Source organism: Podarcis gaigeae (genome assembly GCF_964106915.1).
Source record: "Podarcis gaigeae genome assembly, chromosome: 8".
Lineage (NCBI taxonomy): Eukaryota > Metazoa > Chordata > Lepidosauria > Squamata > Lacertidae > Podarcis > Podarcis gaigeae.
This window is the reverse complement of record NC_139684.1, coordinates 63,350,093-63,375,315: the sequence shown is the minus strand read 5'-3', so window position 1 is coordinate 63,375,315 and position 25,223 is coordinate 63,350,093. Positions and strand designations below refer to the sequence as shown.

The 25,223-nt window shown below is 42.7% G+C and overlaps 1 protein-coding gene across 1 annotated transcript in view; it reads right to left on the bottom strand.

Annotated features, from left to right (window-relative positions):
* Positions 1 to 10,023: 10,023 nt before the first annotated feature.
* Positions 10,024 to 25,223, bottom strand: part of MACO1 (macoilin 1) — a 63,371-nt gene continuing 48,171 nt past the window's right edge. Inside the window, exons 7-11 of the mRNA XM_083751732.1 lie at positions 19,866 to 20,024; positions 18,828 to 19,010; positions 17,689 to 17,809; positions 14,567 to 14,741; positions 10,024 to 12,108 (exon numbers count right to left, since the gene is read on the bottom strand). Of these exons, the coding sequence (XP_083607858.1) occupies positions 11,906 to 12,108; positions 14,567 to 14,741; positions 17,689 to 17,809; positions 18,828 to 19,010; positions 19,866 to 20,024 (841 nt within the window). The 3' untranslated portion in view covers positions 10,024 to 11,905. The remainder of the gene's footprint in view (positions 12,109 to 14,566; positions 14,742 to 17,688; positions 17,810 to 18,827; positions 19,011 to 19,865; positions 20,025 to 25,223) is intronic.

Sequence of the window (25,223 nt, the reverse complement as noted above, 5' to 3'; positions counted from 1 at the left end):
CCACCAGCATTTTAGTGTGGATTTATAACAATATATACAGTTTTGTCTGCATTTTTACCTCATAGTAGCTTTCAACTGGATGGGACCCAGGACCCACCTCTGACTCCCAGGCTACAACGTGGAACACACTTCACATTTTCACTTTTGATGTATACGTAATGCAAATAATGCACAAAAATGGCAACCCACAAAGCAATATACTGTACACAGTGTTACCTTAGCATGACTGCTAAATGAAAACCGATCCTGCAATGTGGCAAGAGAAAGGCATGAACATGTGGCTGGCCAGAAATATGCATTGTATTAAAAAATGACTCTGCAGCACTCGTGGAAATTGGTAATTCTAATCGGAGGAGCACTTCCTTATCCAGAAATGCCTCGTCCTTTGGTCAGGTCAGCCTAAGCTGGAATCCAACCTGGTGGCACAGCTTTGCTGAGACCCACGTGGTATGGCCTCATGACCCAGCTGTGGGTCCTGACCCACTGGTTGAAGACCTATGGCTAATATAACATCTTTGCAACAAAATTGCCCCTAATATAATGCATTTTTCAGTGTTAATTTCACTAATATATGCATGTTAATGCACACAAAACCCCGGTCTATGCATTTTTGTATACATGACTTCGCTGGACAGCATAATATGGAGAAGTGCAAGTTTTGAAGGCTAGTGGTGTTGCAGTTCATATCTTGTTTCAGAAAGCGCAAATTGGGTTGATAAGCTTTTAAATGCAAATGGAATTGAATATCTACCCCATTACTATGTTTGTGACTCAAGTTAACATCATAGAATCATAGACTTGTAGAACTGGAAGACATCCCAATGATAATCTATCTAGTCCAAGTCCCTGCAATGCAGGAATCTCAGCTAAAGCATCCCTGGCAGGTGGCCGTCTACCCTCTCCTTAAAAACCTCCAAGGAAGGGGAGTCCACCACCTCCTGAGGGAGTCCATTGCACTATCAAACAGCTCTTTTTGTCAGAATGTTCTTCCCGACGTTTAGTCAAAATCTCCTTTCTTGTAACTTGAATCCATTGGTTTGGATCCTAGCCTCCGGAGCAGGATAAAACAAGCTTGCTCCATCTTCCATGTGGCAAGTCCTTTAGATATTTGAGGATGGCTAGCATATCTGTCTCCTCTTTACCAGACTAAAAACACCCAGCTCCTTCACCCGTTCCTCATGAGGCTTTAAGCAGCCTTGCAGTCACACAGTTGAGGACATCCCTCTTTCTCAGAGTTTATTATGGAAAAGGGTGAATGAAAAAGCACCAGCTGGAGATTGGAAAGGGGTCTCCTGCCTGCCTGCAATAATAAAAAAGGATATTTCTGCTTAAGCTTGCAAACGACCTTCTGCGTTTAAACATTAACTTTGCAGAAAAACAACCACCAGGGAGCATTTGCTGGGTTTTAATAATTGATGCTTTTATTAATCCACAGGCAACGTTTTGAATAACAAGTCTTTCAAAAATTAAATTCCACTGCCGTTTCAGGTCCATGGGGTGAAGCAATGAGCACTTGTCCCCGGAGGAGAGAGAAAGTGTGAATTTATGGCCTGTGGCTTCTTGTCGAGGTAACGATCATCAACAGCTAGAGCCCAAAGTGTGTGACATTACTGGAAGCTTCAAACATATTTCCCCTCCTTTTTTTTTTAAAGGTGCACTGAGGGTTAGTAGCAGCGACATACTACAAATATCTACTGCAGAGGCTCTGCAATCTGTTTGTTTCTTTAGCAGCAAACTCAGCTAAGTTGGCCCATACGAAAAGAAAAATCAAAACCAACATTAGGCGATACTTTTATTAGACCAACCACAGGCTCACCTAATTGTGTGCAAGCTTTCAAGTTTGCTAGAGCTCTTTATCAGACTTAAGTCGCCATGGAGATACCTCAGGTCTTTCTGTCTGGCTCTTGGGACTCTTCCCAGGGTACTCCCTCGCAAGGCCACCCCCCTCTCCTGCCCTGCATGGCACCCTCCTTGGGTGTTTTTGCCTTGCTGGAAGGTGCCCTTGAAATCTGATCATACCTTTTGCTTGCCTAGATCAGAGGTGGATCTGCTGCACTGGATGCCAAGCCTAGTGGGGTGTTGCAACTATGACATAGTGAATTGAGCAGAATGGAAGGTGAGAGATTTGCTGGGGGGCAAATATTGCACATGGCGCCACTGAAATTTGAATGACTGCAGTCCACAGGGATGGAGGATAGAGGGGGCGGGGTGTAGAAACAAGCCTACTGTACATTTCCCATTCATTTGCCTCTGGCAAATGTGGCCGCTGGAAAGATGCCCAGAAGGCAATGCGGCCCTTGAGCTGCAAAGGATCTCCCACCCCTGCGGTAAAGCAATGGGAGGAAGCATCTGCCCATTTTTTCCTCCCTCTCCTCCTTTCTCCTTGGCCAGGAGGTGAGCAAGGCTCTGTGGCCAGATCTGTGCACTCCAGGAATGAGAGCTGTTTGTGCACCAGCAGCTGAAGCCGGGCAAAAGCATGGCTGGCTGCAGAAGCCCCTCTTGCATCCAAAAACGTGGTTGGTTTCAGAAGCACTCCGAATTGTGAACTGGATCTTTCAGATGGAGTGCAACTCTGTCCAGAACAGGCTGTACTCTCCATGCTAAATTCACCCATCGACTGGACAATGATACCTCTGACTTGAGCCTCAACGTGGTAACCCCCATCCATCCCTTCACCATATCCACCCAGGCAGTGGTTCAGAATTTCCACAGCCTCCTTGGCATTAGTTGAAATGGAGATAGCACTAGGATTGCCAGACCTCCGGGTCTAACCTGAAGTCTCTAGGTTTGCATTTGCCTGGGCCCCTCCAGGTGGCAGGTGGAGGCCTTGAATTTCCAAGTGAGGGAGAATGTCTTTAATTTTAAAAAAGAAGACTGTGCAGGCAGCTTGCAAGCTTCAGCCCAGCAGAGACTGCAAATTATAGCAATTTTGTGGGGTTTGCCCTCCTCTGCTCTGCTGTCCCAATTAACCTCCGTCTCCAGGGCCTGCCTTCATGACATCACCAGGGGCCACTCCTAGGTCTCAGGTTAGGCCTTGAAATGCTCCTGACCTGGCAACCCTTGCTAGAGCTTTCAAGTACAGTATTTCATTGGCATATATCAACACTTATTATCATCTGAAAAGGTAAGCCATCTCCACCTCCTTAACAAATTTGAAAGTTCTATATGTCATATAATCTGTTCCAGCCAATGTGTGGTATTCAGGTAACTTTTACTCAGAGTATATCCATTGGAACTAATGGGCCTATTTTTGTCATGTTCCTTCATTTTAGTGGGTCTACTGTGAGTAAAACCACACTGTGCCTAGAAAATATGAGTTCAATAGGGTTTTCCCCCCTTGCTCCACTCTTTTCCCAAGGAAAACCCACTCTTTAGCTCAAAGTCAGAACACACAGCAAAACCTAATTGCCATTTGCTCCAACTGAGCACTAAAGAGCAGTTTTCCCCAGAGGAAAGCAGTGGGACAAGAGGAAGTGTGGATATTTGGTAAGTTGAATATGACCCGATATGCAAAAAGTATTTACTTGAGAGTTCTTTCTGTTCTCAGCAATAAGTGGCTAGAGATAGTGCAACATCCCAGTAAAACAGAGCACCATGTTCTCTCTTTGGGCATCTGGCTGGGCAATATCTAGCCACCTGAACCCAAGGATCCCTAGCCCCTTTGCAACTGAAAATTGCTGCAGAAATGTGGAGAACTAAACTTAAGTTTGGAAGAAGTAGAAACTGAGAGAACCAGCAAGGACAGGTCTGTCCATCCCTACTAGTGGTCCAGACTGGTCATGGGAGGCAGACTGCAACATGAACCTGTCGATGGAATGTCCTGGATTTGAGCAGGAAACATGACCAGGAATGCATTCATTTACCAAAAGACGAAAAGGAGCGGGGGGCAGGCAAGGGAGAAGGGTCCTTCTCCAATGCGTAAGCTTTACTTTTGTGTGAATGCTGCTTTGTAAAACGCTCAAAGTCCCACAGTGCGGCAGTGGAGAATCACAGCGTGAGAAGGAGGCTGGCTGCTGATGTCTTGCCTCACGCTGTGGACGTATAGCAAAAAGACTGACGAGGCTCCTTTTTCTAACCGCCTCCCTCATCAGTAGCTAATCTGGACTCCCGTTGCTCTCCTCCTATTTCTTTCCTTCCTCACACACGTCACTGAGATCGCTTAAACCCACCATTGTTCTAGGACAGCTCACAACATTGTGATGGGGGGGGGGGGGAGAGGAGAACAGCATTGTCACTAGTTCCGTTAGGTAATTTTAGACAGGACTGAGGAGCTTTTAAGACCCAAGCCCATCTTCACCTGCTCTGCACCTGACATCATGTGGCATCGGGCCACCGTGATATTTGTGGCTGGCTGCTGTTCCAATATTAGTAAGGTGCCACTGTCCTTCCTGGGAAATTGCCTCCATATTTCACATTTATTTGCTCCTATGAGGTGTGATGGCTTTTGACCAGATGTAAATTGAATTCCTTACAGCTGATGGAGCTGAAGGGACATTTTGGTGCTTGGTGTGGGATGGCTAGTTAGTCTTAGAATCATAGAATTATAGAATAGTAGAGTTGGAAGGGACGCAAAGAGTCATCTAGTTCAAGCTCTTGCAATGCAGTCATTGCCTAGTTAAATGCCTGAAGGAGAGAACCTAGTAACTTTTTACTGGAATGCCAATTGTATTCAGACCTGAGGATCTAATGCCACTTGCCCATTATGGCTGGGATTAGAAATAACTCTCTAAGTAAATTTTTTTAATTCATATTGACCAGCACAGATTATTATATAACATGTAGGACTGCAAATCTTGTTAAATTGGCTTTAAGAAATGTTGATGTATGTCAACGAGTTGCTGTAATGGCGTAATTTTAATTCTCTTCTAGTATGGTTTAATGCTTCACCATTGTTTTTTGATGGGCTACCTTCCTAGGTGGACAAGCCCCACCTGTCCCTCACTTCCCTCTGCTGCCATCTTGACCATTGGACCCACTATTGGTTTCATTCGCATGAATGTCTTCGCATGCAGAAGAAGTCCCTAACTCACCCAGAGTTTGAAACCCATTGGCTCCCCTCGCCCAGCAGCTTGGGGGGGGGCGCTTTCCTGCTCCTTCTGTTCCGTGGGGCCCTGGACATTTGCCCCAAGGGGTCCTGCCTTGATGACATGCCAGCATTACACCAGCCCTTCCAAAGCCGGCACCTTCCAAACACACTTTTGGAGACCTACTTCTCAGACCATATATTTTTACATAGGGATAGGCCACTGGCCCACCAGCTGAAGACCACAAGAGTGCTTCCCACAGCACACAGGTAAAGCAGAGATATCATAAACTTGTATTCACACATCTTCCTTTGCTAGCCCTACCTCAATAAACTCTCCAAAATGCACAGGTGATGTCTAGATATTTAATGTTTGCTGCGGAAAATACTGGTAGGATAAAGCTATCAGGTTTGGAAACCAGAAATGTTGGATAGTAAAAGCCTGTTTTAGCTTACCATCACATTTATTTGCTTTAGCAAAAGCTGAAGATTCCAGAAAAACCTGCAGACCTGCATTCATTTGGAAAATGCTGGTGACAGAGGCATCTCTCTTTCTCTCCATTAAGCTACAGGCCTTCTACAGTTAAACTTGATGTGTGATTAAAACAAAAACAAAAACCAGAGCACCTAGGGGGACAAATACTCAATCACATACAAAATTATATAGGCGTAAGCTTGAACATTTATATATTTAGACACAGCCAATGTGTGTGCGTGTTTGTGAGTTACCATAACCATCATTATAGCTCTCACATGAGAACAGAACAGACAAACCTGACCTAACTGCAGCAATTTTCAAAATGCATGTCACCTTTCCAAACACCCAGCACGCTTCCAAATACAGATTAAAACACACTTATCCAAGTATAGCTTACATTTCTTCTTGAGCCATCATTCATTGCCATCCCTCCTAAATTTAGAGGGGAAATAATTGCAATAATTATGCAAGAAGCTTCCTTTCAATCTGCAGAGGAGATGTCAAAAGCTGCTAAGTGGCGGAAAGGAAGATTTTTTCCCCTTCTGACAACACAGTCCTAAAACAATGCTTTGCTCAAACTGCCAGAGAGAGGAAATTTAGAAATAAAAAGAGGGAGTTGACTTCCCTTTCAACTTTATTGGATTAGTTTCTCTGGTCTCCCCCACTTTCTTATTAAAGATGATTTGCCGCAATGCTTCTGTGGCATTTATCAGGCAGCATATCAGAGGAAATGGGATTCAATTAAGGTACAAAGAAATTTCAGATTTGCTCTCTTTCTCTTTTTTAAAAAACCAATACTAATTAGTATTTTGAGCAAGCTATAACACTAGCTCAGCTGTCCCTTCAAAGAAAGGGAAGCATCACAGGCTTTTTCTATTCATTCTGGTAAGGCTATTTATCTGCACTTTCTCCCACTCTTTCTCCAGGCATTCAAGGGTCTTCCCTCTCATTTTATCCTCACAACAACCCTGTAAGGTAGTCTAGGTGGTTGTTATTGCAATCATTATTATTTAGACTTATTAGTTGCTTGATACCTAAAAGGTCTCCAAGCCACTTACATTTAAGAACATAAATACATTATACCACAGAAAAAAAATCAACATTTTCATATAACACCTGCAATTCATACACCCATTTGCAGTTTGGGGGTATGTCTGAATCCAGCTCTGTCACTGGAGGCTCAGAAATACCTTTTACCAACTGCACCTACAGCCATACCTGGACCTCAACTGTACTGGGCCGGAGGTAAACCTGAGCTACGCAGTCCTGGTCCGGTCCCGAATCCAAGGATTCTGTAAGGAGTCAGTCCAACAGGGCCAAGGCAAGTCACAAGGCAGGAAACCAGGCTAGGTCAGGCACAGGATTTCAGGCAGTTTCTGGCAAACAGCAATGTTGTTCCTGCAACCTGGGGCAGGGTCCAACAGCCTTTTATCTCTGTTGGGGTAACGGCTGGTCCTGATCCCCCGGTGACTCACCTCCCTGTCTCGCCTGAAGGTGAGCACTCCTCCTGCAAGTACTCAGGTCTCTCCTCTCACACCTGAGTCTCTGCAGCTTGGGAGATGTCGGTGGGTTCCTAGGCCCAGAGGCCACCTCAGCCTCTCCTGACCCAACTGGTAGTGGAGCAGCTGTATGTGATTACCCAGCAGAGGGTAACAAGGTAATCCCCGCATCTGGAGGCAGGGCAGGCTCAGGCCCCTGACTCGGCCCAGCTGGAGCTTGTTGCAGGGGAACCTGTGCAGACTGGGGCTCTTCAGACTCGGTTCAGATGGCACCTGAGGCAGAGGATCCGGTGCGGACTGAAACTCCTCTGGTTCTGGTTCCGAGCCCGAGTCCCAGGCCATCACACCAACTGCCCTTCCTGCTGTCCATCCTTAAGCCTCTTTAGATTTAAGGTAGACTTGGACTAGGCCTGAACCATACTTCAAATAAGATTGTGCTCTGAAAAGTAAGGTTTGTGGGGTTGTATCCCATACTAGTCCGACTCAGAGTGGACCCATTGAAATGGGCATGACTTAGGCCCATCAATTTCAATGGGTCTAAGTGGATACCTACAGAACTTTCTTCTCCCTCAGGAACCATTTTGGAGAGCCAGCTCTGGTTACTTTGCAGTTGAGATATGGGGTGGTATGTGAATTATCCATGAGAGGGCCTTCCTCACAATGGCACTGAGGCTGTGGGACCAATTTCCAGCTCCTTCCACTCCTCTGCTTTTGACCTTCTGGTGACGAAAGCAACATGTTGTTGTTTTTTAATTTAAAAAAACCCAGCTATTGCACCTCTGAGCCACTGTGGTGAATATTTCCTCTTCTGCTTCTTTCCTATTCCCCTATTTGATCTTCTGCTTTTGCTGCATTTCCACATTTTAAAAAACAATGTTGTTGGCTGCCTTGAAACATTTATATACATAAATACAATTTTTTTAAAAAATACTTCTTTTCAGAATTTAGACGCTGTCAGGCATGGACCTTTGAGTCAAGTAGGAACAGCCTGGTGGCTTCTGACAACTTGCCGACTGAGGAACGATCTAGTACTAAAAGCTTTATATAGCAGGAAGTGGCATGGGATTGGCTCCCTCTTGTCACCAGATTTCCTCCTCACTCCCCCCCCCCCAAGCCAAAGGGATTCTGGATTGCCAAGCAAGCGCCCCTGTTTAAAGTGCTTCTCTGCAGTTCCCTTGCCCAATCAGTGCTTGGCATCCTGTGCCAGCAAGTTCATTGCTCAGGGTTGGTTTGTTTTTTTACCAGAATCATTATATAGGACATCAGAATAGGACTGGAAGGGGGAAAAGTGCTTTTTTTTTTTTTAGTTGGATCTATGAATAGAACATTAATCCTTCAGATTTCACTGAAAAGGGGCTTAATTGAGATAAATCCGTGGATGCATAATGAATGTGATAAGTAAAACTGATAGGGGCATTCTCTTCGCATGGATTCATTTCCAAGTAAGTCAATCATTTGGGGCGAACATTATACTTGAAGCTCTACTGTTAGAAGTCTATTATAAGCCAAATTTGTTATAATCCAACCTCCCTCCACCCCCTTTCTCTGCAGTCCTGGCTTCACAATTTGGCAAAACAGAAAATAAAAGTTGATGAGCCAGTTGAAGGGATTTTCCTTTTCATTTCAAGCAGTTCATATAACTGTGTATCAAAGGCCGGCCAAGTGCAGTTCCCTTTGTCTGGAATGATTGCCTTCCATTAATTTCTCATTGCATATAAAAGATACACACGACATGCTTCACACACAGTTTTCACCTCTCCTAACTCATAATTTTAATTGGGACAGTGTAATGTCTGTCCTAATCATCCGGGAAGGATAGCAGAGTTCACAAACTGCATTGCACTTCGATTTAAGAATGCTTTGAGCATTTGGCATGCTTTAGGAGGAAAGTAAAGATCTTTGTAGGAAATAAATAAATCAATGTCATTTTTCAGACCTTCGGTCCATTTTTTTAACCCCTCGCAGATTTGGTTTGAGTAAACAGATACCCAGAGCTATTTTTTTTTTGGTCATGTGTAGAAAGAAAAAGGTAGGGTTCAATGTCCATCAGGTCACCCTATAGAGTCTGGCTAAATTTGGTTTGTATTTGAAGCACTCTCCAGGCACATGGGAAAAATGTATTGCTTAACTATGGTTTGTTTTCCTTAACCAGAGATTCTTGTCATTTCTAAGACTATTGTTAAGGATTAGGCACAGTCAGGGCACACCAGTTGTCTTCTTGCAAACATTCTCCAGGAAAAGGGCTTAGCTTGGCAACCTAATACATTCGGGATCTTAATAAGGTTAAAGCACCAACCTATGGTTAGTGTAACTCATGGTTAAGCGCTTGCATAGAGCAGAACCTACCTGATCAACTGGTGCCAAATTTCTAGATAAGATCAGACATAACAGATTTTACAAGCCAGGCAACTATTCCCTTTGGCAGGCAGCTGCTCTTGCTAAGGTCAATCTGTAACATTGGCTCCAATCTCATAAAGATGACAAGAAAAAAAATGGAACGTTTCAGCTGGTGGGAAGGAGCATGTTGTGGGTGGTCACTTACTCACCATGTAATGTGTGAATCAACCTATTCTTAGATAATCCCCGCCCTGCCCCCCATTATAAAAACCATCAGTGTGCACTTTTCTTGAAAATTGCTTTGCCTCATAAGCAAATATATTCAGATTCAACTGATCAACCAAAAATTGTAAGATTAACCAGATTAACCCAGGTCACTTCCATATGACCCATTAATAGAGAATCCATCCAGATTCGTTTGCACAACATTTTCAGGAAGGTAAGACAGTCAGCTATTTAATGGGCATTCATTCTAATTGGCATGCCAGGGTGCATATATGAAGTTGTGTCAAGCAAGTGTTAGCCCACACTTTCCAGTGTATTTTCCCATCGTTTCAGTTTGTGGTGAGAGAAGGCCTGTAGCACTAGAGCACCAAATCAACTGATCTTCAGGTTACAAGCAACTAACAACTCTAATAAATAATAATAATAATAGCATTTCTTCTTTAAAAAAATTAGAAAACTACTTTATCTGCAAGAAAATGTTTATTTTTTGTAAACCCCACAGAAAAAAAAAGAATGCAGCCAAGACCGAGTATTTCAACAAAAGTTGTGCCCAAAGGGCAGCAAAAAAAAATAAAAATAAAAAAATAAAAAATGGGGGAACCTCAACACAAAAAAGTCAGTGACAATAGTTCATGTTTTGCACAAAGATGAAAACCTATGACATTTCTGAGTAACACTTTCATGGTGACAATTACACAAGATGATTCAAAAATGCAAAATGACAGCAACATGCACACCTGGCTAAAGCTAGAAGTTTTTTTTATCTCAAAAGAATCTGATTTAAAATGATGGATTTTAATACTATTTTTATTGACTTGCTTGTCCTACTTAATTTTTTTTAAAACAAGGCATACTTGCCAATTCATATGAAACTTTAAAAATCGCTGTTGTTTTTAAAGAAGAACTTTGTCCTTCCAGAGTCCACTGCATGTTGGCAAAATCATAATGGTTTGATTTTATAATTTTGCTAGTTACTAATACGATTTTGTACCCCTCCCACCATGTCCCCTCCCACCCACACCCAAACCTTAAACACTTTGAAAGTCGCCAGTGCAACACACTTTCCTACCAATGCACAATATACATTTAAACTTAAATCTTTGTGCAATTTTATGAGTTTCTTTTTTAAAAAATTACTATTTTTTAAAAAAAGCTCCTTGGCACAACTGCTGAGATTTTGTCAGCCCCATTGAAATTAAATTGTCAAACACAAGATGATATAAAGCGTAATCGCAGTTGACTTTTTAAAAAAGAAAACCCTGCAAACTGCCGTGTTCTTGAGCCAACCTGACAGTCTCTTGTATATAGTACATTGCACAGTTCCGCCTTCACCAAAAAACTCCCTCTGCTGCTACTGAGCCCTCTACAGCATATCCTAACCATGTGAACACTGTTGGATTTTGTACCCAAAACAAACAAACAAAAAAGAGATGTAAACTAGGATTGCAACGGGCACCTAAATTACCATGTACGATCTGCAGTAGACTCTGTAAAACGAGCTCGGCATTACAAGCTAGATGATAGTGAAAGCAGGAGAAAATTGTTTAAATGAACAAGTTTCCTCTTGAAATATCTTTTTTTCCCCAAGGCACTGTTGAACAAGACTGTTAGCAGTTCTCAAGTGACTAAATACACCGATGGGAAACTAAACACTTTACACAACCACCAATGTTACATTATTGTCTACACCCTTTCTGCAATCCTTATGCCCTCCCTTAAAACTGATGCCCCCTTAAATATGGTTTGGTCCTTAGAGGGGTAAGCTAATAGATTTCTTGCACATGCGCTTCCCCATCCCTCTGCCTCACAATCCACTAACATCATCAAAAGCTTTGCTTGAGCACTTAAACCCTTTTGCCCTTAAAAAAAAAACCCTAAGGAATTTCCATCATTATTCCTTTGAACTCTTAATTTGTAATTTTGGCTTCATTATGTTGTTTTTTTTTTAAATGGGAAAAAAGGGTTTTGTATCAAGCGGAGCTCTGTGGTAATTTATCCTTTCAAGAGGAAACCTTACAAGAGGTGTTCTTTTTGGGGAAAAAAAGAGAGGCAGAATTTGCTATGTGAAAACCAAGAGTCGTGGGTTCTTTTTCCCTTAATGCGTTGGCCAAGAAAGAAACCGTATAAAGTTCTGTGAGGTTTTCTAAAAATTTACAAGAAAAAACTGATGGGCAGTTCTAGCCAAACCTTGATGTTCAGGTTCTTTCCCCCCCCACTTCCCTCTTTTTTATTTTTTTATTTTAAACAATAAATCAATACAGTCTCACACAATACAAATTTCATCTTGACTGCAAGATATTTTTCTGTGTGATGCCTTCCGTGTGACAAACTGGAAGCTGGTCTTCACTTCTTCAGGGGTTGATAAACTGAGGCATTGGGATCAAGTCCAGAAGGGCTGGTCTCCACAAATTTGGAAGAGTAATGTGGGGAAACAGGACTCAGTGTGCTGGTGGCCGCAGTGTATGTTATGCTGGGCATGACTGCCATGACTTCTGCTATCTTCTGTTTTAGGTCCTTGATCTCCTGATCCTTTTGAATTATTTGCCCTGCAATATTAAAGAGGAAGGAAAAGAACTGTCACCAAATGCCAGGTTTTTATACCAGATAAAAACTGTGGACAAACATGTTATGGTGTGGAGTCTGAGGGGATCAGAAGGTTGGCGGTTCGAATCCCCGCGACGGGGTCAGCACCCGTTGCTCGATCCCTGCTCCTGCCAACCTAGCAGTTCGAAAGCACGGCAAAGTGCAAGTAGATAAATAGGTACCGCTCTGGCGGGAAGGTAAACAGCGTTTCCGTGCGCTGCTCTGGTTCGCCAGAAGCAGCTTAGTTATGCTGGCCACATGACCCAGAAGCTGTCTGCAGACAAACGCCGGCTCCCTCAGCCAGTAAAGTGAGATGACAGCTGCAACCTCAGAGTCGTCCGCGACTGGACCTAATGGTCAGGGATACCTTTACTTTTTAAAACAACATGCACAGCTTTTTTAAAAAAGAACTGCAAAGCTAAATTAAAACCTGAGTGTTCCACAGTAATCAATAGATTTAGGTCTGGCAGATAATTTCCACATTCCCTCAACAGCCACGTGAAACGGAAGGAAGATCTTTACAAGCATGCCTTTACTAAGACAGTGTTCTTAACACATTTTATTTTAACCCGTTCATTCAGATTTCCTTAATGCTGGAAACTCTTGCTTTACCTATTTCCAAATTTTGGGTAGAAATCATACATCTACTTTCTTTCCTTCAGTACTTATCTTCTTTATTTGGTGATGGAGTGGGGTGGGTGGAATAGGTTTGTACTGGTGGTGAGCATGATTTAGGCAAAGTTGACCTGATGGGACTTTATCTTGAATAGGATTTTCCATCCAAAAATAGAGGGAGACGCTGTTCTTTTGTTAACTTTGTGCGCCCTCTGCTGGCTACAGTGGAAGTTTACAGCCCAAAGCAAATTAAAAGAAGAGCTGGGAAGGAGCAGGAAGGGGCAGAGTTTGGCAAGCATTTTCTCAGCAAAGAGCTCGCCCTTTCCAGCAATATTTTCCGGAGAGACAAAATATTTGCCTTTGTTGTGTCCCTGCTGCCAAGGCCAATGCTCTTCATGTTGCCCTGCTGTGATGAAACCATCTCAGCACAGTAAGGCAGGAAAGGGACAGCTGGGAGTTCTCCTACCGCTCCCACTTTAAAATGAAGGCAAAGGATGGGCCACTCAATGAACAAAAAAGCCTGGACAAATAAAAGCAGTGCCAAAGCAGGAGCACAGGGAGGAATGAGAAGCTGTGAACTGAATCACTGCAAACAGTAAAGAAAGGTACTGTATGAAGGTTGTCTGGGGGCACATACACCTGCTGGATTTCCTAAAAACTTGGAGGTGAAAAAACGATATTTCCTTAAAACTTCCTGGAAGAGAACTCTAATGGTATTATTGTAGAGGCCTATGCAAGAAGGTTATTTCCCCAAGGTTAGAAAATAAAGTAACAGCTAAGGAGGGAAAAGTACAAATTAAACTATTTAAGCAAATTGCCATTTATTATTTGCTCTTCCCACTTCCCTCAGCATTTTGTTTTCCTGGACAGAGTATACAAAATGAAGAATTCCAGCTGTGCCTGGGCTATTAATTTCCTACCACATTACGTTTCTGCAGCATCCGCACTTGGAGTTGCACTCAGAGATCCAATAAAAATTTAACCATCTGTTTTCTAGCAGTTTGCTCCCACTCTAAAGAGAAACAAAACACTGTTGATTTCTTTGGTGTGGAGTTTGCTGCATTTGATTAGGATTGTCTGACCAAGTCACTGCTGTTCGGGTGGACCAAAGCAATTACTCTCACGTCTCCAAACCAGTCCTCTGTACTCTCTTTGTTTAACCTGTTTCCACGGAGACTTTCAGAATTACTGTTGAACGTCTAAGCAGTAGTTAACCTGACCGAAAAAATGCTGGTTAAGGTTTGAGCCCTACAGCAGCATGGAGGAGCTACTGAAATGTTGCCGAAAGCAAAATTCAGTGTGGCGCTGGGGTCTTCCTCAGGCAAAAAAAATCTGAGGAATCTCAAGGAAAGCCAAAATAATACCAGCAAGGCTTAGAAGTTTGTCCGGGGTGGTGGTGGTTACTAAGATAGGACAAATTTATTGGGGGAGGGTGGGATTTCCCATATATTCCAAGTAGGAATAATTTCCAAAAGGTAGTTCCAGCTGCCAGCGGCCAAAATCCAAAGGGCTACGAGCAGAACAGGAAGTGTGTATTGGGGCTTTTCTGACTCATCCTTCCCAATGGAGTCCTTCATAGTCCTGTGGCAGACAGGGGCTGTGGAGTAGGCTTTGAAGTAGTTGAAGAAAATGCAGCAAGGCATAAAAACCAGCAGGCACCCACACAGTCCCCAGTGTTTGCACAGAAGTGCTTTTCACAGGAACACTAGATTCTGTGGCTCCTAATCCATGGTATCTCACTGGACAGTAGAGGGCACTACCTCATTTTCTATCACTTTGCCCAGCAGCACGGAGAATCCCACTTACCTTGAGCTATCTCAAGCTGTCTTTTTGCATCTCCTAATGCAGAGAACAGGTCCAACTTGATCCTCGTCTCTGCACTCAAGCTGTTCTCTAAGTGCTGTGTCTTATCCTGCATGGCTGAAAGTGCTGACATTAACACCTCTGTATCCTTTTCGTTCTCTTTGTACTTCCGCAGTTCCTTGAGAGTAATTAAAGCAGGACTGTTACAAACAGCAACTTTATACTGAGATAAAGGGGAAAGAACAAGACTGGGGTTGTGGCTGGGGAAGGAGAAAAATTGGGGTCAAATCTGCAGTATGCTGGGTTTGGTTATATCCTTTGACCTCAAGTGCAGTATGTAAAATATACGTGTTCATAAGGCAATTTAGCTCTGCAGAAGCTGCAGCTTGGAAATTGACATGTTCAGCTGTAGTAATACAGTTTTCTTCACCCAGCCTCCCCAAGGGCTCAGAATAGATTACAGTGTATTCTTATGGCTCATTCAGCATGAACAATGTACCAATTGCAGAACACAAAGCTGGCTTGATGTGGGGGCTCTTCCAATCTGCTGTTGATTAAGACACACAAATTTCCAGTCTTGAAAACCACATTTAACTAGGAAGTCAATATAAATTTGTGAGATTATGTCAGAGCAAGAGAAGTCCAGGAAGAGTCCCCCAGGAAGTCACTCCGAGATATGGACCCTCTATGTTCATGCCAGTACAGTGACCCCACAACCAGTTTTCCTGGGGTGGAATGAGAGTGGTGATGATAGACTTTACCCATAGCCTCCAATGCAAAGCAGGTTGAGCAAAGGCAGAATCTGATCTAAGCTAGTGGCGGCCAACCTTCAAGTCAACCTGCACGTCCTGCACTAAATGTAGGCGGACTATATGCCAGACTGGGAAAGAGACTGTCCCAGTTGAAACAGTGAGATTCTAATGGTGGTGGTGGTCACTTCTAGTTTGCTGAGCTGGGAAGCAGGCAGTAGCAGCAGAGTAATTGACAGCTGGAGAGGACCATAAGCAGCACTCCACACATAGCTAAGCCCATGGGCCTTCCTGTTCTTACCAAGGTATGGCACAAGTTTCCATCATCAGAAGTTGGCCAGCCATGGTGTAAGACAGAAGTGGGGAACCTTAGGCATGGGGGACAAATGTGACATTCCAAGCTTCTCTATCTGGCCTCAGGACTCTCCCAAGGCTACAAACCCCATCTGGTCTTGCTCTGCACCCTCCTGGAGCATTGTTGCCTGCCTAGTTGCAGTCTATAGCTCTGATAATGTCTCTTGCTTCCCTTGATGCTGGATAGAGGTGTGGCTAGAAACTAGCATACAGCACAAAGGTAAACATTTCATTCTTCCCAATTCTCCCTCTGGTCTTCCACAGCATTGGCATGTGGCCCCTGGAAGGTTGCCCAGAAGGGAATACGGCCTTCAGACTGAAAAAAACAGGTTCCACTGCTAGCCTAAACCTATTAGGCCCACTTGGACCTCATTCAGAGAAATATCAACACATGATATTGCCTTATACTTCATCTAGCCCAGGATGAAAGTTGCTCTGAAGAGTCTCAGGCAGATAATCTTTCTTAGCCCTGCTACCTGAATGCACACACTTTGCTCAATTGGAATACCACAGCTTGAACCTGGGACCTCCTCAATGAAAAATATATCCTTTTCCGCTGCACTGCGGACTCTCCCCACAATAGGGAGAAGGCAAATCAGGACTGGAAAGCAGGTGGGGCCCCACAGGCCAAGTGAGTACAATAATGAAGCGCTAGAGAAAAGCTCAATAAATTCCAACTTCCTGATAAATGGGGGAGAATGTTATATAACATTTACTCTCTGTAAATTAAAATGTTTGCTTAAGGGGTTTTGACAAGTTACTCAACCTGCCCAGGCTTTATTTTAGGGGTGGGGTACTTGAACTATTTTAGCCTCCAGAGTTACATGTACTTGAGAACGCCAATAAAAAAATAGGTTTTACTTAATATACCTGTCGAAACCACAAAGTCAAACTGTTTTTCACTTTAAAACACAAGTGAGAAGCTTTTGATTATTACGAAAATATTCCTTGTACATTTCACAGCTCCCTGTGTAGCAAAGCAAGGGCTACGCTACTTTTCCCTAGCCACTTTGATTATGTGAGCCTGCGGAAGAGGAAAACACAGAAACATTTCACTGCAAATTTATGGGGGAAACCATGAACAGGTTCAGAAACAAGTGTAAAACTTGAAACTATGTTTTACGGAGTTTTTTAAAATGCAGGTCTCTATTTAAAACTGACAATGTTCCTAAAAACTTTAATCAAAACTTGCTTTTCTAACAGTGGAGTAAGAGTGTTATACAAATGAACATCATAGTTTGTTTCAGGTTGGGACTACACTTTTTGGAGGGCAAGTGATTAACCCTTTCTCTGTCCACTGATTATCCCCAGCAAATACCATTCCCTCACTACTTTAATTTATCCTCTCCTCCAAGAGGGCTCAAAAACTGCAGTTAGTTTATTTAGAGTATTATATTTTAACCGCACCTAACATTATAAATGTATTATGAGGATAAACAGGATGATTATCCTACTAAGGCAGAATATAAAAATCTATCAATTCCCACTTAATACTGAACAGGGGTGGTCCTGTGCCAATCACTTTGGGAAGGAAAAAAACAGGGCAATCTGCAAAAGGGCAATCTGCAAATAGATCAAAGTTTTCAGCATACCTGTAAGAACAAGGTACGCAGGAGTATATTACAGATGAAACTTGGCCTCCAGAAGCGAGCCAAGTCATGAAAAACTAGTTGCTGATAATTGTGTGTGCATGTCAGGAGCTTCCTTGACTATTTGTGTTTTCTCAGCTCTAGGCTTGTACATCTCATGGGGTGGGCCATCCATGAACCACCTTCAAATGTAATGTGTAAAAAACACCTTAAAGTGGTGTTTGGCAAAGCTCAAGTAGGCAAGTTTCCTTCAAGGAAAGAGGGAGGCATGGCAAAGAAAAATTAGCTTTTAGACTAAGTCCGGCCTATTTAGGATAACAGAAAGAAACACAGCCCTAGGCACTCTTCTCTCACAGAAAACGTGGCAGGCATTCTGAAGGGTCAGGTTCAGGCTGTGAAGGAGGCATGCAATGTCGTGGTGCACTCTCGTTACCTGCACTTTCATTTCTAGATCTCGTATCTGATCTTCTTTCAGCTTTATGTCAATCGTTAACTTCTTGCACTCTGTCTCCAGGTCTCTGATGCGATTTCGTAAAGTTTCAGTGCATTCCCCTCTGCCAGACAAAACAAGAACCAAGGGGGTGGGGAGAGAGAGACTTTCAGTGTGTGCCACTTTTTTTTAAAAGTGTTGTTACAATCAGACAGTCACATTTCCAGGTCTGCTTATCTTTGTGATAGTGTCACATGCCTTCATACTTTTTGCTGTTTCTATAAAACAGCTTGGTGATCATCAAGCAAGAGAGAATACCAAAATGTGATCCCTCCCTGCAACCTGAAACACTATAAGACCATAAGAAAAGCCTACTGGATCAGGCCAGTGGCATCTTGTTCTCACAGTATCCAATCAGATGCCTGTGGGAAACCAGCACGCAGGATCCAAGCACTCTGCCCTCCTGTGGTTTCCAACAACTGGTACAGTCAAACCTCAGTTCTCAAACGTCTCCGTTTTCGAATGTTTCGGCTCCCAAATGCCAAAAACCCAGAAGTAAATGCTCCAGTTTTTGAACATTTTTTGGAACCCAAACATCCAACGCGACTTCCACTTGAATGCAAGAAGCTATTGCAACCGACTGGAAGCCGCACCTCGGTTGTTGAACATTTTGGAAGTTGAACGGTCTTCCGGAACGGATTATGTTTGACAACTGAGGTTTGACTGTATTCAAAAGCACTGCTGCCTCCAACTGTGGTGACAAGAGAATAACCATCATGGCTATTAGCCATCAATGGCCCTCTCCTCCATGAATTTGTCAAATCCTCTTTCAAAGCCATCCAAGTTGGTGGCCATCACTGTGTAAATATGCACTGTGTGAAGTACTTTTATTATTATTATTATTATTATTATTATTATTATTATTATTATTATTATTATTATCTGACTCTGTTTTTTCAAATGGCACAGACCAGGACATTTCTTTTTATTATCTGAATCTGTTTTTTCATATTATACAACTAAAAAAATAAATCACATGCATATAATAAACTGTACTTTCTTTTGTTTGTCCTGAATCTTCCAATGTTCAATTTCACTGGATGTCACCAAATTCTAGCGTTATGAGAGAGGGAGCCCAGTACCTGGTAGCAGCAGCAAATGCAACAGCCCGCGCAGCAGTTGCTTCTTCCAACTTCTTCCTTTTCTTTTCTTCCATCAACTGCTTTTCTACAAAGGTTCGTGCCTCTTGCTCTGCTTTGAGTTTTTTCTCCAATTGGCCAATGGTCTGCTTATCTTTTTGTTTCATTTGCACAGCATTATGTAGTCTGAAAGAGGGAAGAAAAGGAACATGATCCCTGCTGCTTTCTTTAGCCTGAGAAGAAAATAAAGTACTATTCCAGAAGTGTAACTTCTTTTAAGTACTCAGCTTTCCCTTCTGAGAAAATGGGGACTGCTCTCTAAATTTTAGAAGAAGGTAACACATGAGTGGCATTCAGTGCTAGTCCTACTCATTAAAATTCATGAAATTAAGTCATGACCAATGGATTTACTTTGAGTAGGACTAGCACTGGATACAACCTCCAATCACTACAAGTCAAAGCAGAATTTCTTGTCTTAAGAGAAATTTGTATATAGATGCCTATATAGTATACAGATTACCAGTTTGGGTAAGAGTTCAGTGGATAATAGGAAGGATTTGGGTAGGGGGACACTATGTGCATCACTTTTCATTATAATAGAGTGGAAGGAAATCAGCACTATAGCAGAGCTAAGGTGTGAATAACATTTCTGTTAAGTCTGACCTTTAGCTGTTTAAATCATGTGCTTCTTTGAACAAGAGATAAATGTCATTCTCCATATGCTCATATAGCATTTTTACAGATCAATAGGAAAGAGTTATTAATTTCTACAGCACTGTCAGTACTAAAAGAGTTTGGTACTATAGCAAACAGTTCAGAGTGCAAAATTTAGGCCATTATCTGGGCATAGTCAAGAACTTTTAAATCTTAAATCTCTTTCCACTGAAATGATGAATGGAGCTCAAGAGAGATAAACTTTGCCTGGCTTGGGCTTTTAGATTTCAAAAATCTATATTTGTTCTTTAAAAAATCATATTACAAGTGCAAAAATCAGCTGGCAGGAAAAGGCCCACTATATTGTGAAGTGAGAACCAAACTTACTTATTCTGGAGCAGCTCATTTTCTTGTCGGAGCTGTCCAATTTCAGACCGAATCCCCCGCTCTGTGCTGGTCAGAGAGCCAATCTGACTGCGCAGCTCTTGTTCAATCTGCCTGCTTGCCTGCAGGTCGGCCTTTAACTTCTTAATATCTTGTTCCAGCCTAGGATAAAGAGCAGTAGTTCCTTTTTAATTTATGTATTTTTAAAGAGAACAGAGATAGCTTCATTTATCTATTGCAGGGCTGTCCAACAGGTCGATTGCGATCTACCAGTCGATTGCGGGTTGCCCCTGGTCAGTTGCGTGATCCTGAGTGATCCCCCCCAACAAAAGACCTTTGGTCAATCCAATGGGTAGATCACTTCCAGATTTTTTATAGTGGGAGTAGATGGCAGTCTTTTGGGAGTTGGACATGCCTGATCTATTGAATGCTCAAAGTTTGGCCCTGGGCTTCTCCTTTAAGAAAAGGCCATCAAGGGTCTTTAAGCGTGTTTCCACTTTCTCCACCCAACCTTTTATCTCATTGCACCCATTACTGTGCAATCTTTTGGGTCAAGCTATACATGACTGGCAGAACTAAGTTGCAAGCTGGTGAGATAAGGGAGGCAATTTGCATTGCAAAAGTGATGTGTAGGTAGGATGATGAGCCTCCTTCCTCGCACACCTGACATTTCTGCACCAACCCCCCTCCCACCACCCACAGGCCCTTTAAATCTCTTCTCCAGTTACTTTTATGCCAGCCAGGCTCACTTCTGGTATTGAAGCTTGGCTGGGGGAAAGTTATTCATGAAATGGAAAGGGTAGAAGCAACCGGTTGAGAAGGACAGTACAATTCAGAATCAGAAGCTCACATGGCCATTTTATGTTCCAAAATCACACATGCACCCATTTCCTCGAACCACGTTTGAAAACACAGATCTGTCACAGTCATATGTAGTTTGGCCTTTACTTGGGATATAAATAGGGATCTGTCAGTTGTACGTGCAAGTACGTTTCTCAGGGTAGAAGGAAACCCTTTCTTTTATTGACATTAACTGTGATAAAGAGAACATAACACAGCAAAATTTAGCATTAGAAAGCTTTAACTTCAATTCTGTGTACTCGAATCTTAATAGTACAATTTCATGGTTTACCTAGCAAATATATATAAGTGATAGAGGATTTTGGCAAGCTCCTATCGCCCCACACCCACCCCATCTTGCCTCAACATAGAAACTAAAAATAAAAGCAACTGAAAGTTAACAACCATGTCAGCCATTCAAGTAAATTGATATTTTACCTTTCCTGCCAAGGTGGCTCATTTAGCTAATACTACACCACTAAAAGTCTTGATTTAAATGACAGTTTCTTCTCACTCTGACAAATAGTCTGAATATAATAGCATTCATTTTTAAAAAATCCATAGCCCACATGTGTGGCAAGGCCCCAGGCCCCGCAGTTCCCCCAGAAATAAGAAACACATATGTTGGGTTAATGGGATAAATAAGGCTACAACTTTATTGGTTACAGATGTGAGTGGTTTGGCTTAGGCATTTGGGTGAAGCAAGACTATATCCTGACTCCTGCCCGTCTGCAAGAAGTCTCAAAGGGTCAACCACCGATAGGGGGAGCCCTATGATATACATCAATTAAGAGCACCCCCAGGGTCACCGATGGGGTTGTGGCATGGCCCTAGCCCACACCCAGGCTTTGGACAGAAACCACAGCCCTGGATCCCTTTAACAGGATACCTTTAACGTGGACGGGCAGGCCAGAAGCAACAACCGCCCCTCCCATGACAAGGCTTACCTTGCCTAACCTTGCAAAGTTGTGACGATAGCTACTAGGCAGGCGAAAACCAAATGGCTGGTGCCAATTTGCCAAGCGGAAAAATTCCTACCCGGCCCCAACAACCAGGTGACCAGCATTAGTCACAGCAAGGCCATAGTCAAGCAACACAAGCAAAGATGGTGGGTGGGCTGGGAGATCCAACGAAAGGAGACAAATGGAGGGTAACCCAAAGTCACACCGCTGTTTAAACGGCAGGTGGACACGCCCCCCAGCTAACCCGGTTGGTCAGCCAGGAGGCGTGATGCAGCTGGGCGTCCTACTGACGTGGGCAGCATCCCTCCACCCACTGCTGGGTAACTGGGAGGTTACCCCGGAGCCCGTCCCGCAATGCAGTCCCCTGGAAAAGGGGAGCTGTCTTCTATTCTGAATCAGGAAATCAAAGTATATGCAAAGTAGCTCAGTGAACAATCTAGGACATGGGTGAGAGAACCTGTGGCCTTCCAGATGCTGTTGGACTGCAATGACCACCATGGCCAATTGTCAGAGAAGATGGGAGATGTAGTGTAGCAACATTTGGAGGGTCCTAAATACCAAGTCAAATTCATTTATACTACTCCCAAATACGATTGTACACAGAACCTTGTGTGCCAAAACACACACAATAACTGAAAATGAAGGGAGATCAGTTCTCCCACTAAATGAGTATTGCCATTGCCAACCATCTGCTCAGTTGGCACATGCATTCCGCTGAGTGATCCATAGGATCCATAGAAACCTTGCCTTCACTGCATACCACCCTTGCTCTAATGGAGCAGTTCAATGCTGTCAAGTCACCTTGTCTGTGGCTAGAAGAATGCAAGCAGAACCGTCCTGTTACCACCACATACACATCGTGATCAAACTGTTTTACATGGTAAATAGAGAAGTGTATTTTAGATCCAAGATACACCATTGTTTATATTTCTCTCTCTTTTCCACACAGGCTCAGAGAGCTGCACTGCAGGAGAGAAAATGCACAGCCGTTTAGAAGGTTTAGTTTTAATCGTTCCTGACCAGAGACCATCTGCCGTACATCTTATTTAGAAATAAAATGTCAGTTTGCATAGAATCTTTTAGCCTGGCGCTAAAACATTTTAACACAATGTATAGTATCTAAATATGAATGAGGATAGGCATTTAAAGCCAATTAGTTTTCTTAGTTAACAAGAGTCTAACAGTGTTTTAATCAAATACTTAACTATTGTGCCCACTACTATAGGAACAACAATGTGACTCATTTTTTTCTGTCCACACATCCTAGAAAGTCAGGCAGCAGTCACATAAAGATGTACATTCCAGAAAATGAACATGTTTACATAATGCAAATATGGCAGCCTTGCCGAATGCTATATTCATATTGACACCCCAGGTATCAGGATGTGGATTATTCAGGACAGTGTTCATGATCTAGATATAATGCAAATGTACATATTTGAATCATGGACCTTGTCTATTCCTGTTGTACAAAGCCTCACAACCTGTCTTTCAGGTCAAATGTTTAGTTAGTGACCTATTATAATAAAGTGCATTTAGGGTAAGAAAGGGGTAGACTTTTAGGCTACATATTTCAGGGATGAAATGGTGATACCTTTGAAGAAGGGATGTACCTCTTTTAAACTTAACACTGTGGAGGAGGAGTGGGAAACAATGGGCAAAAAGGGACAGGGAATCAAGAATGTGCGTGGCTTCTAGATTTTAGTACAGGCATAGGCAAACTCGGCCCTCCAGATGTTTTGGGACTACAACTCCCATCATCCCTAGCTAACATCTGGAGGGCCGAGTTTGCCTATGCCTGTTTTAGTACCTGACCATGCTTTGGCAGGTTCTTGCCTTGAACAAGTAGAGCTATCAGCACCACACTCTAAGCAACTGACAGGAGTCTCTCTTCACTTTTTGGAAGAGAGGGAAAACTTCTCTTTCTCACCATGGCTTCAGCAATTAGATTAAGCAAGCTATTTTTGCTTCTGTTTTGTTTATTCTGGTGTTGTATTTTAATTGTCCTCCTGTTGCTATGATTTGACTGGCTTTTTGCCTGTTGGTCGCTGGATTTATTTTTAGATTTGAATAGACCTGAATAGTTTTAACTGTGAATTGCTTTGATCTGTTATTGTAGGGCTGAAAAGTGGTTTATAAATACAGCAGAAAAAATAAAGATGCTCTTCCCTAGTTCAAATGTGACAATATTATCAGCTTGACATGGTTTGCATATGGGTAGTTTATTTTTATCTCACTCTGCATGGAGTTTAGGATGGGGCATGTGGTTCTCCCTTCCTCCACCATTTTATTTTTACAACAAGCTTGTGGTTGGGTGGCAATTCAAATTCAGCTATAGTCCCACAATCTAATCTCTACATCATAGCACTGACTCTCACTGCCTCTTAACTAAAGCAGCCTAGGAAAGAGTGTATTGGGATCTACTGGAGAAAGTCTCAAACCATATTCCAAAGGGGAACTAGCCCCCAAAGTCTGTCTCTGGGACCTACCACATGAAGTTACCGTATTTTTTGCTCTATAAGACTCACTTTTCCCCTCCTAAAAAGTAAGGGGAAATCTATGTGCGTCTTATGGAGCGAATGCAGGCTGCGCAGCTATCCCAGAAGCCAGAACAGCAAGAGGGATCGCTGCTTTCACTGCATAGCGATCCCTCTTGCTGTTCTGGCTCCTAAGATTCAGAATATTTTATTTCTTGTTTTCCTCCTCCAAAAACTAGGTGCGTCTTGTGGTCTGGTGCGTCTTATAGAGCGAAAAATACGGCACTTCATCACTCTTCAAGTTCCTAATTTCTATAGATTTACAACTACTTATCCCAGGGGTTTAGGGAGGGAACAGCAATTTTTTCTTAATGACAAGCCTTTGTTTTCAAAGCTTCCTAGCCTGAACCAATGGAAAATAAGTTCAATTCTTTTTCACATATTCATTTTCTTGTCCCCGTTGTGAAAATTTCCCGCCTTGGACCCAATCTCTCTCTTCCACACCCCCTACCTATTTTGGGCAGTTTAAAAAGTTCTCTTTCACCTCTGTATGTCCTCAGAGATGAAACGTAAGGATATATAAGAAAGAAAAACTGTTTCTCCAATATGCTTTATCCCTTATACCCACTTTGGGAAGCATCAGAAGGATTAAAGCAAAACTAACACATGCTAATATCCTTTTGTTATGCGAGAACACAAAAGCTAGAACTGATTCTTAAACAGTTTGCTTACTTTCCTAATACTTCAATCTCATTATGGGAAAACCCCCCAAAACAAATTAGATTACATTGTTAAAACAGCATTAATTCAAATGACAGCAGATTCTACCTGCTCATTGTGCCAAGGTAATGAGACTACCAGCAACTCAATAACCCACAAAATGCCTGTGATCTGTTAATCTGCTTGTGATAAATCCTGACTCCTAATCTGGAAATCATGCCTTAGAGTTATAAATAATATTTCAAGTTTCTAGGCATAACTACTCATATATTTATAGATTTTGGCATCCCTCTGTCTCGGGAGACAATAGACGAGTATGCCTTCAGGGTCCTTGAACCAGGACTTGCCAGTTCATTTGCTAG